The sequence below is a fragment of the Staurois parvus genome, unplaced genomic scaffold, assembly GCF_062004578.1.
Source record: "Staurois parvus isolate SC_StPar_1 unplaced genomic scaffold, SC_StPar_1.0 ptg000007l, whole genome shotgun sequence".
Lineage (NCBI taxonomy): Eukaryota > Metazoa > Chordata > Amphibia > Anura > Ranidae > Staurois > Staurois parvus.
The window spans coordinates 5,201,796-5,215,926 of NW_028317803.1; the positions used below are offsets into that span (position 1 = coordinate 5,201,796).

Here is a 14,131-nt window from a genome sequence, read left to right on the forward strand (position 1 = left end):
CTACAACTAAAAAACACAGGTCTTAGAAACTTTATTTTACTTGACTTGGTGTGCTAGAAATCATCCAACACATTGGGTATATTATATGTTCTCTCTTGAATGGTGGCATGGGAGTTGGTTTACCAAAAGCAAATAGAGTGTTCACTTTGCAAGGGAAGTTACAGTAGTTTGCACAGGAATTTTCCCCAGAGGTTACTGATTGAATTGAAGGTTTGCTGACTTCCATCGTCCAATCAACTGCAAAACAAAATACTGTGGGGTTTTTTTTGTCATGTGACTGTGTATTCTTTGCTACTAAAGTTTCATTGTGTTTGCTAAGCTCTGGGGAAAGTTCACTTGTACAGTGCAACTTTCCTCGCAAAGTGAACAGCCTATTTGTCCTTAGAAAATCCATCTGATAGTGTGGGTAGAGAATTAGAAGCAAAAAGAAAAACAAACAGCTGAATTGCAAAACTTACAACAATTACTTGTCATTATAAATATGCTACATAAATAGGTGTTGCTCTTGTACATAATTAATAATATGGGGTTGATTTATTAAAGACACATAGACTGCTCACTTTGCAAGGGAACTTTATCAGAAATTAATGAATGATGTGAATCTCTACTGACTCCCATTATCCAATTATGCGCAAGCAAGAAATTATGTTTTTGTTTTTTTTTTTATTTTCCCTGCATGTTATTCAGTATTTTTTGCAAAGTGAAATTTCACCACATTCACTAAGCTCTGCAGAAAATTCCCTTATAAAGTGCAACTTCCTTTACAATGTGAACAGCCTTCGGTCTTCAGTCCTCAGCAAATTACCCCCTAAGGGTAATAAGCGACAACAGTACCGTTTTATGTACGTTTATTAGTATTAGTACTGCTGTATAAACATAAGTTTCAAATATAGAGTACAGTTTTACAGTTTCTAACATTATTGCTCTTTTCTCATAATGTTCAAAGCTACTACTTTTTATCAGAGTATTCCTATAAAAAAGAAAAGCAATTGAAAAATGGAAGACTACCAATCATCCCCACAGCTGAATAACACCCATAATACTGTAAATAAAGGGCAAAAGGTCCATCCTTACTATACTGAGAATGTTTGTATGTTCAAGGTTAAAATGTTTGCAGCTCTGTTTGAATGCAAGGTTATAACTGAATAACTTTAAAAAGATGTGAAAAAGTCCATTCTAAACTGGCATGCCTTTTATCAACAAAAAGATTCAAAATGGGTCACATAAAGTCACATAATTATATATGTTGCACTGAAAATGAATTATTCAAGGGCATAAGAATAACACAGGAGTATAAAAAATATTTGCTATAATATTTCAACTTTCTTTTTAATGCAGATTTTATTTGAAAAAACTGCTTTGTCCTTGTATGCATATACACAGGATACACTATGCTTGTGTTAATGTACTGGATCTATTTTGTATTACATCCATTTGATTTCAACAGAGACAAACCATCAAAAGCCTGCTTTTTCGTTTTTTTAACCAGCAATATCCATTAGAGCTGTTTAAAAAAATCAGCAAAAAAACTTGTTCAAATAACACGTAAATCTAACTAGATGGGATTTAGTATGTTAAAGTACTATGTATTCATGGGAAATGAGCCATTACTTTTACTTGGTCAATGAGTAGCAATACCTCTAGTGAATCTGCTGTTCGTGCAGTCAAAGCCCAAAGCAACATAGACAAATGAAATCTCTGTACGACTGAGAGATTTAACCACTCTCTGACAACCTTCTCATTATCAGCACTTTGTTTTTATGAAAACCTGTGCTAAGGTTTCCATTGTTGACCTCTTCTAAAAATGTTAATTATATTACTGTCATACCAAACCAGTATTTTCTTTACTTTGGAAACCACTGACCCAGAAGATATTTGCAGGAAGTTTGAAATCATTTTGACTTTCCTTGCTGCTTGTTGAAGGTCAGTATTCAGAAAATGCTGAAGCCAGAAAAAGCCAGTCAACAAGCAATTGGAGACGTTTAGCAATGACAGACAATGTAATTCTTTCAATACTTGTTTCATTTTAGTGTGTTGTATGAGTGTGGTTGCTGCCAACAATTAGTTAAATATCTAAGTAGCCAAGACATGAATGTTAGAGCTACATGAACTATTATATCTAAATATACTACTTGTTACTTATCATCTTATTTGTAGCACACTTAAATCCAAAGTAATGCTAATGAGATGATTGCCAACAAGTGGTAAAATTTGTAAGTACCAAATGTTAATCACGCATGCAGTCATTTTCAAAGGCTGGTTCACATTATGTATTTTCCTGAGCCCTGTGTGTCCTGCAAACATGGGTCTAAAAGAGTAGAGCCAAATGGCAAAATTCACATACCGGGAAGAAAGGTGTTGTGGGGTTTGGGCTGCAACTGCCTAAAGTTTTTATGATGTCTTCTCCAGTCTTTAATTGAACCTTATTTGCTGAAGAAAATGCACAATTTCTTTTATACCATTGTGCCTGCAAACCTGTTCAAACAGCTATGTATTTTTTAAGTATTCACCACACACATGCGATCCTTGCAGTCATGTACACAACTACGATAGTGTACATATGACTAATTTACTAATTAGATTGTTAAGCACCTAAAGTTCCAGCATCTAAATGAATATATGCTAAGTGATGGTATATGTAGAAAAAGCATATTTTCACAATGTATTGTCTATAGCTACCTTACAACTTTTAGCTATGTTGTATTTGAATTTTTGAACATTACTGCACCATGTGTACCAATATCAATTAGGATGACTGTAACAAAATATTAAAAGTACAAAATGGCATGCTTTACAGAAGCATTACAGTGCTTAGGTACATACATGTTTTTTTTCCATGGCCATTATGCTTGCATAGTTTCATACTCTGCTGTCTGGGGATTCATGGTGTGTTGATAGTTTTCCATACTTTTGCTGTCTTTTTTTTGTCCAAGGGGCATGATGTATTTCCTTTTAATAAATCAGGCCTAGTGTGTCCTATGCTGTTCTACATATATAAAGCCTAAATGTGCATTTAAAATGTGCTATACACATTAGAACCAAATGGCATACACACATAAATATGCAGAATAAATACTGAACTCCTTAATTAGTTACATAAAATATTTTGCAAAAGGAATATAGGTAACTGACATTGAGAGATGTTCATGTGAATTATACTATTTAATTCTGCAAGTTTATATTTTTTATATAACTCATTGGTTCAAATATTGTTCATTTTATCTGCCGTACACGTTTCAATAGTTCTTGAAAATTTATTTCAGATCTTTCTTTTCTCAGTTTCTCCTGCCTGGTGAATAAAATGTCACCATAATAGTAAGTGAGTGGAAATCTCTCTAATGGAGCCCAATTGGTGGCGAAGTCCTTCATAGCATTGGACTCCCAATTCAGTCTTAAAGCAGAGTTCCACTCAAAAGTGGAAGCTCTGCTTATTTGACTCCTCCCCCATCCACTGCAATCCTTTCAACGGACGTCCGGCGAGAAGGACGTGCGTCGGCGAGCTCCTGCTCCCCTAGCCCCAATCCGCTGCCATCTGGGCAGCAGCGGACCCTAACGGGGGCCCCACGATCCTTCGGTCCCTGCTCATCAGCCAGGTAAGGCCACTGCACCTTTTCCCCGGACCTCCGGGACTTGCGGCCTACCCGGCACCCGAAGCCGCGGCCTCTATTTTTGGCGCGGCCGACCCGGATCGCCGGGCATCAGCCCAGGCCGCCGCTGCTCTGTTCCCCGGTCCCCGCCGATCAGCCAGCCTCCCCAGGGCCCCCCTCACTGGCCCTGGGTCCATCCCGACCACCGGGTACCAGCTCGCCCGGAGCAGCCACGTGCTCGTCAGCTCCGGCGCCCCCGCGCCCGATCCGCTGCCATCCGGGCCCCTGAGCCTGCTGCCGATGTCCCCACCAACACCCTGAAGGGGACACAGACACTCCGTCCCTCCAGCGGAGCTCCGGCGGTCCGAAGCGGCTTGAGGCCTACCACGGCACCCGAAGCCGCGGTGTTTCCTGCCGGCCGTGGCTGGAATCGCAGCGGGACGCCTCCGCTCCTCCGGGGAAGCTACCACCACCAGCACCAACGGTCCTCCTAACATAGGAGGGATCCACTTCCACCCCGACGCTCCAGGACATCAGGTACTCCACCAGGGGCACCCACTACCCATCAGGGAGCCCAACCACCATCCCACCGCCAGCCACCAGGGATCCCACCACCCACCAGAAACCCTAACCACCAGGGACCCCTAACCACTATCCCTCCAGGGATCGCTACTAACCCACCAGGGATAGCACGGCCACCATCCCACCAGGGATCCCCTGCCCTCCACCCCACCTGGGACTACCAGCCACCTCCCACTGCGTTTCGGACACTGCTTCGCCATCCCTGACCAGCACCCCCTCACCCACCCTGACCCTTCCTGCACCCCGCTCACCCCAACATGCCGCCCGCGCTCCTCCTCCTTGTCCTCCTCTCCTCCATCCCTAAAACCGCCTTCCTCTACCCACCCACCCCCGCTAAGCAGCTCTATATCGCCCCCTCACTTCTCCCCTCTCCCCACTACGGCACCCACCACCTCCTCCTGCTACTCCACTTCCCCGCTGACCCACTTGCCACCACTTTCAGACCCAAGCGCTCCTACACCTCCCGTTCCCACGCCACCTTCCTCACCCTCCTCCTTCTCATATCAGCTGGGGACATCTCCCCAAACCCTGGCCCCTCACCACCTCACACCCCCCCTAGAGCCCCCCCTGCTCACGCCAGCCGACGCGACCCCCTCAACCTCATACATGTACCCCTCCTCCCCATATCTATCCCCCCTCTCTCGGTTGCACTCCTGAATGCTCGTTCGGTTTGCAATAAGCTTACCGCCATCCATGACCTCTTCATCTCTCGCTCCCTCAACCTCCTAGCAATCACCGAAACTTGGGTACAGGCCACCGACTCCACCTCCCCTGCGGCACTCACTCATGGAGGTCTCATCTGGACCCATTCAACAAGACTGAGCGATCGCAGAGGTGGTGGTGTCGGCTTGCTCCTGTCACCGCTTAGCACCTTCCAGGTCCTCCCTAACCCACCCTCTCTTTCCTTCCCCTCCTTTGAGGCGCACTGCATCCGACTCTTCTCACCCACCCCCCTAAGGATCGCAGTGATCTACAGGCCTCCCGGACCCATAGCCCGCTTCCTGGATGACTTCGCCGCCTGGCTTCCCTTCTTCCTCTCCTCTGAGCTCCCCACCATCATCCTCGGGGACTTCAACATCCCCATCAATGACAACACCCCGGCTACTTCCCAATTCCTCCACCTAACCTCCTCTTTCGCGCTCACACAGCACACTCAATCCTCCACCCACCTCGGAGGGAACACCCTGGACCTCGTCTTTTCCCACCTCTGTACCCTCAACCAGTTCGCGAACACCCCCTTCCCTCTCTCCGACCACCACCTCATCACCTTCTCCATCTCCCCTTCCCCCAACTCCCCCCCTCAAAAACGCCAAACCATCACCAGCCGCAACCTCCGCAACCTGAACCCGGCCCCCCTCCACTCTGCCGCCGACTGCCTACACGACAGCATCCTCTCACTGTCATGTCCTGACATAGCCACCACCTTGTACAATGACTCACTGTCAGCTGCCCTAGACTCTCTGGCACCCCTTACCACACGCATCATCAAACCCAGACCGATTCAACCCTGGCAGACCGACAGCACTAAACGCCTCAAACGTCGCAGTCGCGCACTGGAGAGACTGTGGCGCAAAACCAGGTCCCCTCATACTTTCTCCCTCTACAAATCTGCATTTCTTATCTACACCTCCTCCCTCCACGCCGCCAAGCAGGCCTACTTTGTTAACCTAATAAACACCCTCTCCTCCTGCCCCCGCCGACTCTTCTCCACCTTCAACTCCCTGCTCTCCCCCCCCCCCTCCTCCACTCAGTACCTCTCTCACCGCCCACGAAATTGCCACCCATTTCCACAACAAGATTGACGCTATCCGTAAGGACATCGTCAACTTGCAATCTACCTCCCCACCTAGCCTCCTCGCCCCCGTCACCCCTTCATCTCCCCCCTCCTCTGCCCTCACAACCGCACTGCCCCCCTCCTCTCCCAATGCCCCGCCCACCATAACCCCCCCCGCACTGCACTCCCTCAGCCCTGTCACTACTGAGGAAGTCGCCAAAGTCCTCTCAAAAGCCCGCCTCACTACCTGCCCCCTGGACCCTATCCCCTCTCAACTCCTCCGGTCACCCCCCTCTTCCCTCATCCGCTCCCTCACCCACATCTTCAATCTCTCCCTCTCTACTGGCGTATTCCCCTCCCCCCTAAAGCACGCGCATATCACCCCCATCCTCAAAAAGCCCTCCCTGGATCCCGCGGACCCCAACAACCTCAGACCCATCTCCCTGCTGCCACTCACCTCCAAGCTCCTTGAACGCTTAGTCTACGATCGCCTAAGATCCCACCTTACTGACAATAACCTCCTTGACCCTCTACAGTCCGGCTTCCGTCCCCTACACTCCACTGAAACCGCCCTCCTCAAAATCACTAACGACCTACTCAACGCCAAAGCCAAGGGCGACTACTCTGTCCTCCTTCTCCTGGACCTCTCTGCGGCCTTCGACACAGTTGACCACCCCCTCCTTCTTAATAAACTACTCTCCCTTGGCATCGGAGATGCTGCTCTCTCTTGGTTCTCATCCTACCTATCCCGACGCTCCTTCAGTGTCACCTACAATGGTGCCACCTCCCCCTCCCTCCCCCTCTCTGTTGGGGTCCCCCAAGGCTCTGTCCTTGGACCCCTTCTCTTCTCCATCTACACCTCCTCCCTGGGCAAACTCATACAATCTCACGGCTTCAACTATCACCTCTATGCTGACGACACCCAAATCTACCTCTCCACCCCTCACCTCACCCCCACTATCTCCGCCCGCATCACTCACCTCCTAAATGACATCTCAGACTGGATGTCGCTACATTTCCTCAAGATTAACCTCTCCAAAACCGAGCTTCTCGTCTTTCCCCCTGCCCACACCCCCCCCCCCATCCTATCCATCATCACCAACAACTCCACTATCACTTCCGCCCCGCAAGCCAAAGTCCTTGGCGTCATTCTTGACGCGAACCTCTCCCTCCAACCGCATGTCAAATCACTCACAAACACATGCAGGCTCCATCTTCGCAACATTGCCAAGATCCGCTCCTTCCTCACCCCAGACACCACCAAACTTCTAGTACACTCCCTCATCATCTCACGCCTTGACTACTGCAACTCCCTCTTCACTGGCCTACCCAAGTGCAGGCTCTCCCCGCTCCAGACCATCCTGAACTCAGCTGCCAGACTCATCCACCTTACCACCCGCTCCACCTCTGCCACCCCCCTCTGCCTCTCCCTCCACTGGCTCCCGATTGCCCAACGCATCAAATTTAAACTCCTTACCCTGACCTACAAAGCCGTTCACAACACTGCCCCTGACTACCTCACCAATCTGATCACCAGGTACCACCCTACCCGTACCCTTCGCTCCTCACAGGACCTCCTTCTATCCTGCTCCCTGGTCTCCTCCTCCCATGCACGACTGCAGGACTTCTCCAGGTCCTCCCCCATCCTCTGGAACTCACTGCCCCAATCCATCAGACTGTCACCTTCTCTATTCACATTCAGGCGCTCCCTCAAAACCCATCTCTTCAGGGAAGCCTACCCCACCCTCACCTAACGGCCATCCTCCCTCATTCCTCCTACCACTTCATCCCCCCCAGCCACTTCCTACTGTACCTTTACCCCCTCCCTCCTAGATTGTAAGCTCGTAAGAGTAGGGCCCTCTTACCCCTCGTACGCTGTCTGTCTTTGTTGTACTGTGCCATGTATTGTCCCCCCCTATTGTACAGCGCTGAGCAAACCCTTTGGCGCTATATAAACTCGTAGTAATAATAATAATATTTGGCACCTTTTGGGGGGCGTACCCACTTCCACTTGACAGGTACCCACTCCCACTTTGCAATGGCGAACTGAGCAGAAAGTTCAGCCCCTTGCTCCCTCCCATCGACTCCTGGAAACTTTCACAGGTCCCAGAAGACTGCCGGACAATTAGGAAGCGCACTGTGACTTGTGCATGTTCAGTGGTCACTAGGCTGTGAAGCTGCAAGTTGTCACAGCCTGATGTCCGCCCACAGTAGAGATGCTGGAGCCATGGAGGAGAGAAGGGAAGAAGGGACGCTGTGGGCAGGGGCGGACTGACAACTTATGGGGCCCCCGGGCAATTGGGGATCATGGGGCCCCTGTGTCCTTGCCCACATGCAAAACACACCCAAAAAAGCCTATAAAAGGTACCAGGGGCATTTTATGGGGCCCCCTACTGACCCCTGGCCCTCAGGCAGTGCCCGAGTGCTCAAATTGTCAGTCCAGCCCTGGCTGTGGGTGAGAACATCGCTGGACTCCGGGACAGTTAAGTGTGTGTTTATTAAAAGTCAGCAGCTACAGTTTTTGTAGCTCCTGACTTTTAATAAACACAAAAATGGCTGGAACTCCGCTTTAAGTGCTAATTCTTCATCAAAGTATTTCAGAACACCCATTCATAACATTTCAGTGGCCTCATGTCACCAGAGCAAATTCTGGTTGGTTTCTATGGTGCACTGCTAAAGTGGAACCTAACTGTATCAGAGCACCATGAACTGAAAATGTTATTTGTTTTTGTGATATGCAAAGAAAATTCACCCATCCATCCATGTCTCTAGGCTTTATTTTGTTGAGAAATCACTTTGAAAAACACCTCCTAGCATTTTTGGCCATGGCCATCTTGAATAAAGGCAGATGATTCATGTAGCTTTGATTTCCTGGAATCCATCTGCCCTTGGTTTAGACATACAAGCAAGAGGGTGTACTTAGCTAAGAAAACACTGCTCCCCTCCAGTAGACTCCTGGGATGTATGACATCGTTTGCCTAGGAAAGAAACCAGGAACTAACTGAAGACACATAAAAATATAGCTTAAAACAAGTAAATATGATATATGTTCCTATCTATTTACTAATGCCAGCAGCATAAGGATTAAAAATAGTCAATGTTGACTGAGAGAGTGACGTTCTACTTTAAAGTGTTACTAAATGCACAACAGTGAAATCAGTCTATATATACATTCTTGCTATACTCACTGTAGAACCTAAGGGGTTAATCATCTGCACTGTGTAAAATGGAAGCTTGGTCCTATCTTCTCTGAACTCTGCTTTAAGTGCTAATTCTTCAGCAAAGTATTTCATAACACCCATTCATAATATTTCAGTGGCCTCATATCAGCAGAGCAAATTCTGGTTGGTTTCTATGGTGCACTGCTAAAGTGGAACTTAACTGTATCAGAGCACCACAAACTGAAAATGTTAATTATTTTTGTAACATTCAAAGCAAATTCACCTATCCATCCATGTCTCCATGCTTTACTTTGTTGAGAAATAACTTTGAAAAAAATCTCCTAGCACTTCTAGCTGTAGCCATCTTGAGCAGATGAAGCATTCACTTCCTGGAATCCATATGTTGCTGTAACTGCCTAAAAAGTGTTAGTTGGAATTTCTTTAATTTGTCAGTCTAGTCCTTCTAAATTTGCTAGTGAGTCTAGTACTACTCTCTCAACTGTTTGGCAGTGCTGCTGTTCAAGAGTGGCTCTAATCCTCTGCTACAGAGTGGAGACACTCTAAGACAGGAAGTGTGTTATTGGCCAGATCACCAGGAGAATATAAAGGAAAACTGTCCAAAAAAGAAAAATAATGCAGCCCACTAAATGTAATGATAGGTGAGTTGCAGTTGGTTAAATTGTTTGTTTTTGGTTTTAGATCCTCTAAAAAGTAGTTTATAGATAAAATAAGGAACTCAATAAAAAAATGCCAAAGATGTTTTACCAGTATAGCAATCAATCTCCTTCTTCTTGTTTCTTGTAAGGGTCAGATTCACATGTAAAGCTTGCAGATAGGTAGTCCAGATGCCATAGTAGGTTTGGGAGCTTCTTGTCCATGATTATTCATCATTGTTTCATCAAACACAAGGCAAAAGATTTTCCTTGTCAAGGGTCTCTCACTTTGTAGACGTTTCCTCTTACTTTTCATTGCAGCTGGGTCAGTAAGTCATGATAATTCTGCCCAACCAGACACTGGCAGCAAAAAATATCCTGACTTAGCTTTTATCCCTATCTATTCTAATCTAAAATGAACAAAAATACCTAAACATACACTTTAAGAATGAATATGAAGAACCAAAAACTACATCATAATATTGCTTGTTAAAATATGGGTTTTAATGAATGTTATTCCATACTATGTGGTGTGAATGAGCTCCTATTCAAATTATATATGGGAAGAGCTAAGAAGTTAATTCATAAGTTTGCTTCTATAGTAAACCTAGAGAATACCTACCAATTACCAATAAAATATATGCATTTTATATTAAGAGGTACATTAAATATACCTACTGTTTTAAATTATATTTCACATTATTTATATGTTTCAACTTTGTATGTATAATAATGGTTACTCATTTTGTTTATCTTTTCTCACAGATGGACCACTTGGGCCTAGAGGATTAGCAGAAGCTACAGAAATGTGCACTCAAGAATGTCTGGTATTGGGCCACTCTGACAACTGCTGGATGCCCCCAAGTCTTGGTCCATACCAGCAACCAAAGTCTCCTCTTTCTACATTTGCATCTCAGAAAGATTGGCTGAAAAAGGACAAATTGGTCAATGGACACACACTAACAAAAACCTGGAAAGAAGATAGCAACAAAAACCAGTTCAATGACCGAAACCAATTTGGGAGTACTGATGGACACTTCACAAGTGGGAATCATATGAGTGACATTCCTTTGGCTAATTTAAAATCCTACAAGCCAGTCTCAGGTGCTCTGGATAGCCCAAAGGAACAGCAACTATAACAAGTTATTTGGACTAATCATTTTAGCCAAATTAGATTTGCTATCGTGTGTTCAGAGCTTCACGTACTGAGTAGACCTCTAGAACTTTGTGACATATTACAAAAACAAATATGCATACTTTTGTGTTGGCACCACTGAACATGTGGTGTTCTAGTATATGTGAATAAACCTATTTCTAGATTTGTTATTTTTGGTGAATGGAGATTAAAACTCTGTTAAATGGTTTTTTCAAAACTTTTTTTTTTACCCTGGACTGCTGCTACTGGTTGCAGGAGGCATGTTACGTTATTGAAATAGGGATAGGGAGAGGACAGAATTCAGTGTGGATTGTTGTAGTTGAAAAGCATATCAAATTAGATGAATTGTGCTCTTGTTATTGTCAATCTGTGCTGGAACAGTAATACTTGACATCATAATTCAAAAAAACCAGCTAAATCTTTCAAGATGAAACCTATTGTGCTATTAATAATGTTAGTGGACACTTGTATGTCATTCAGAGATCAGATACCTGTAAATAGAAGCAAGTTACTACTAACAACTTTGTGTACTTATAAAAGAAAAATATCACTTATATACTGTAGCATACTTTTGTGTCAAGGTTGCATTCTACAGTATTATTTTATGTTGTTTTTCCAAGTGTTAAGTGTTTCAATGTTTTCTGTCTAACATATAACAACTTGAAACACTTGTGTTAAACTATTGAAGATCATGTTTTCATGTGGTAGGAAAGTATGTGGGCATTTGGCAAATAAACTGTTTTCTAAATACTATATTTTGAAATTTGTAAAATTTTATTTATTCCATATGATGCTCTAGATAAAATATCAAAGTTTAAAATATTTTCTTAAAAACAGAGGCAATAAATATATTACCCATGATAAAAAAACTTATTTTAAGATTCAAAATTGAATGACCCTAATAATATGCAATTTGTGTGAATTTGTGAAAACAGTTTATATTGCCAAATTGGCCACTTTTGTAACTAGCGTGCTGTAATAACACAAGTGTTTTTCTTAGATCATAGCCACAAAATAATAAATGTGTTGTGACTCCATAGTGTAACAGGACATTCTTTTAGTAGGCCAGTTGGTGGGAGTAGATAGTTATCAGTTTTTGTTGTTGAATAATGTTTGTTAACATCAACGGCCAATGCCTGGCAAGAATAAATATCATTTCACTGTTTAGCCAAAAAGTGAATTCTGATGTTCATAGAATCTCAGTTGCACGTAGACATAAATTGGAACATTCTATCAAGGTTTTAGTTAAGGCATGACAGACAATTAAAGCAAATAAGTAGCATGCAAAATTCCTTACAAAAAATATCCTATGCCACAGTTAAACATCTATGAAAAGTTTGTTAATCAGATGATGTTTTTTTCTTCAAAATATATTTTTTTGTGTATACCAACTCACGATTTTATCCACAGTATAGGCGTGGAAAGGGGGTGCATTGCTTTTTTGCAGTAATTTGTCAGTTTGTGAGGGGTGTTTGATGAATATGACAGAATACGTATCTAACCAGTTATTCTTGTTACTGCTTTGCCAATTCAACGTTATTTACAGTTATTAAGCACTTGCAATAAATGTTTTAAAATGTATGTTGTTTTGAATCATTTCTTATAATATTATCAAAACATGTTTGTTCATATTTATTGAATGCCTAAAAAGCAGTGTGCTTATGATGACCTAGTCAAAACAAAGAATATTTTGATAAAATAATATCGGACAATATCTCAAAAGAACAAGGTTAATTATAGGGGCAACTTCCTCTAACTAAAGACAATGCCCTATCTGGAGTACCAGAATGTAGGCATATATTCTAATTAAAAATAAATAAATGGGACATCTCTTCTAAAAGACCTTAAGGTGTAGACCTTGAAAACACGAAACAAAGTAGAGCTTTACAGCAATCCAGTAATAGATAAATATAATTTTAAAAAATCTATGTAAATAGCTTGAGGATAGCTAGCTGCCTGGTACCTGCCATTTCAACATGTGTAGATGACAGCTGATCTGTTTCTAAGATAAGTTCCAACCATCACTTATAATAATGTAGGAGAAACAGCCTACTGTATGAGCTGACTGTAGTTTTTTTTCTAATACCTAGTATAGTCCACTGCAAATTCAAGTTTAAAGTGGAACTACACTGCATCCGAGTACCACAAAACAAAAAAGCTATTGAATTTGTTTTTAATATTCAAAGCAAACTCCCCCAACCATTTCTCTAGGTTTTATTTAGCTGAGCAATCACTTTGAAAAACACCTCCTAGCATTTCTGGCCATGGCCATCTTGTTTAAGGGCAGATAATGCATGTAGCATGTAGCATTGATTTCCTGGAATCCATCTGCCCTTAGTTCAGACATACAAGCAGGGGGGTGTGCTTAGCTAATAAAACACTGCTCCCCTCCAGTAGACTCCTGGGATGTATGACATCATTTGCCTAGGCAAGAAACCAGAAACCAACTGAAGAAAAGTAAAAAAAATAGCTTAAAACAAGTAAATATGATATATGTTCCTATTTACTAATGCCAGCAGCATAAGGATTGAAAATAGTCAATGCTGACTGAGAGAGTGAAGTTCTAAAGAGTGTTACTAAAATCCACAACAGTAAAATCAGTCTATATATATACATTCTTGTTCTACTCACTGTGGAACATAAGGGGTTAATCCTCTGCATTGTGTAAAATGGCAGCTTTATCCTATTTTCTCTGATCCTTCCTTTTTCCACTGTCCCCAGTCTATCTGATGATAGTACAGAGCTCTAGGGGTCACTCTGCACATGCTCACCTTGGTGTGTATTGTTAGAAAAAAAATTTTCTTTGGGAAGGTGCATGTCATTAGCACACGGCCAATCAGCACTGTCCAGACAGAGGATCAGGGGTTATCCAGCCTTTTAGTACAGTCAGAGCAGAATAAAAATCCCTCCTACAAGATTAACCAGTGCTCGGCTGAACACTGATACTAGTCACAAGACTGCTATATACTGCTGATGATAAAAGGTATTTAGCAGTTTATATTTACTAAAATAAGTGCATTTCCATGTTCTGTGTACTGTGGGAGACCAGATATAGTAAATGCAGGGTCCTGGGTTTAGTAACACTTTAAGCAACCTGTCACTGTCAGATAAGAACAGATAATTTTACAATGACTGCTTCTATGCAATATATATATATATATATATATATATATATATATATATATATACAGTGGGGAAATTAATTATTTGATCCCCTG

At 43.3% G+C, this 14,131-nt stretch overlaps 1 protein-coding gene across 1 annotated transcript in view; it reads left to right on the top strand.

The window, feature by feature from the left end:
- LOC149474281 (protocadherin-9-like) overlaps positions 1 to 12,494 on the top strand; it is a 1,301,757-nt gene extending 1,289,263 nt beyond the window's left edge. Inside the window, exon 4 of the mRNA XM_089668359.1 lies at positions 10,523 to 12,494. Within this exon, the coding sequence (XP_089524485.1) occupies positions 10,523 to 10,896 (374 nt within the window). The 3' untranslated portion in view covers positions 10,897 to 12,494. The remainder of the gene's footprint in view (positions 1 to 10,522) is intronic.
- The last annotated feature ends 1,637 nt before the right edge of the window (positions 12,495 to 14,131 follow it).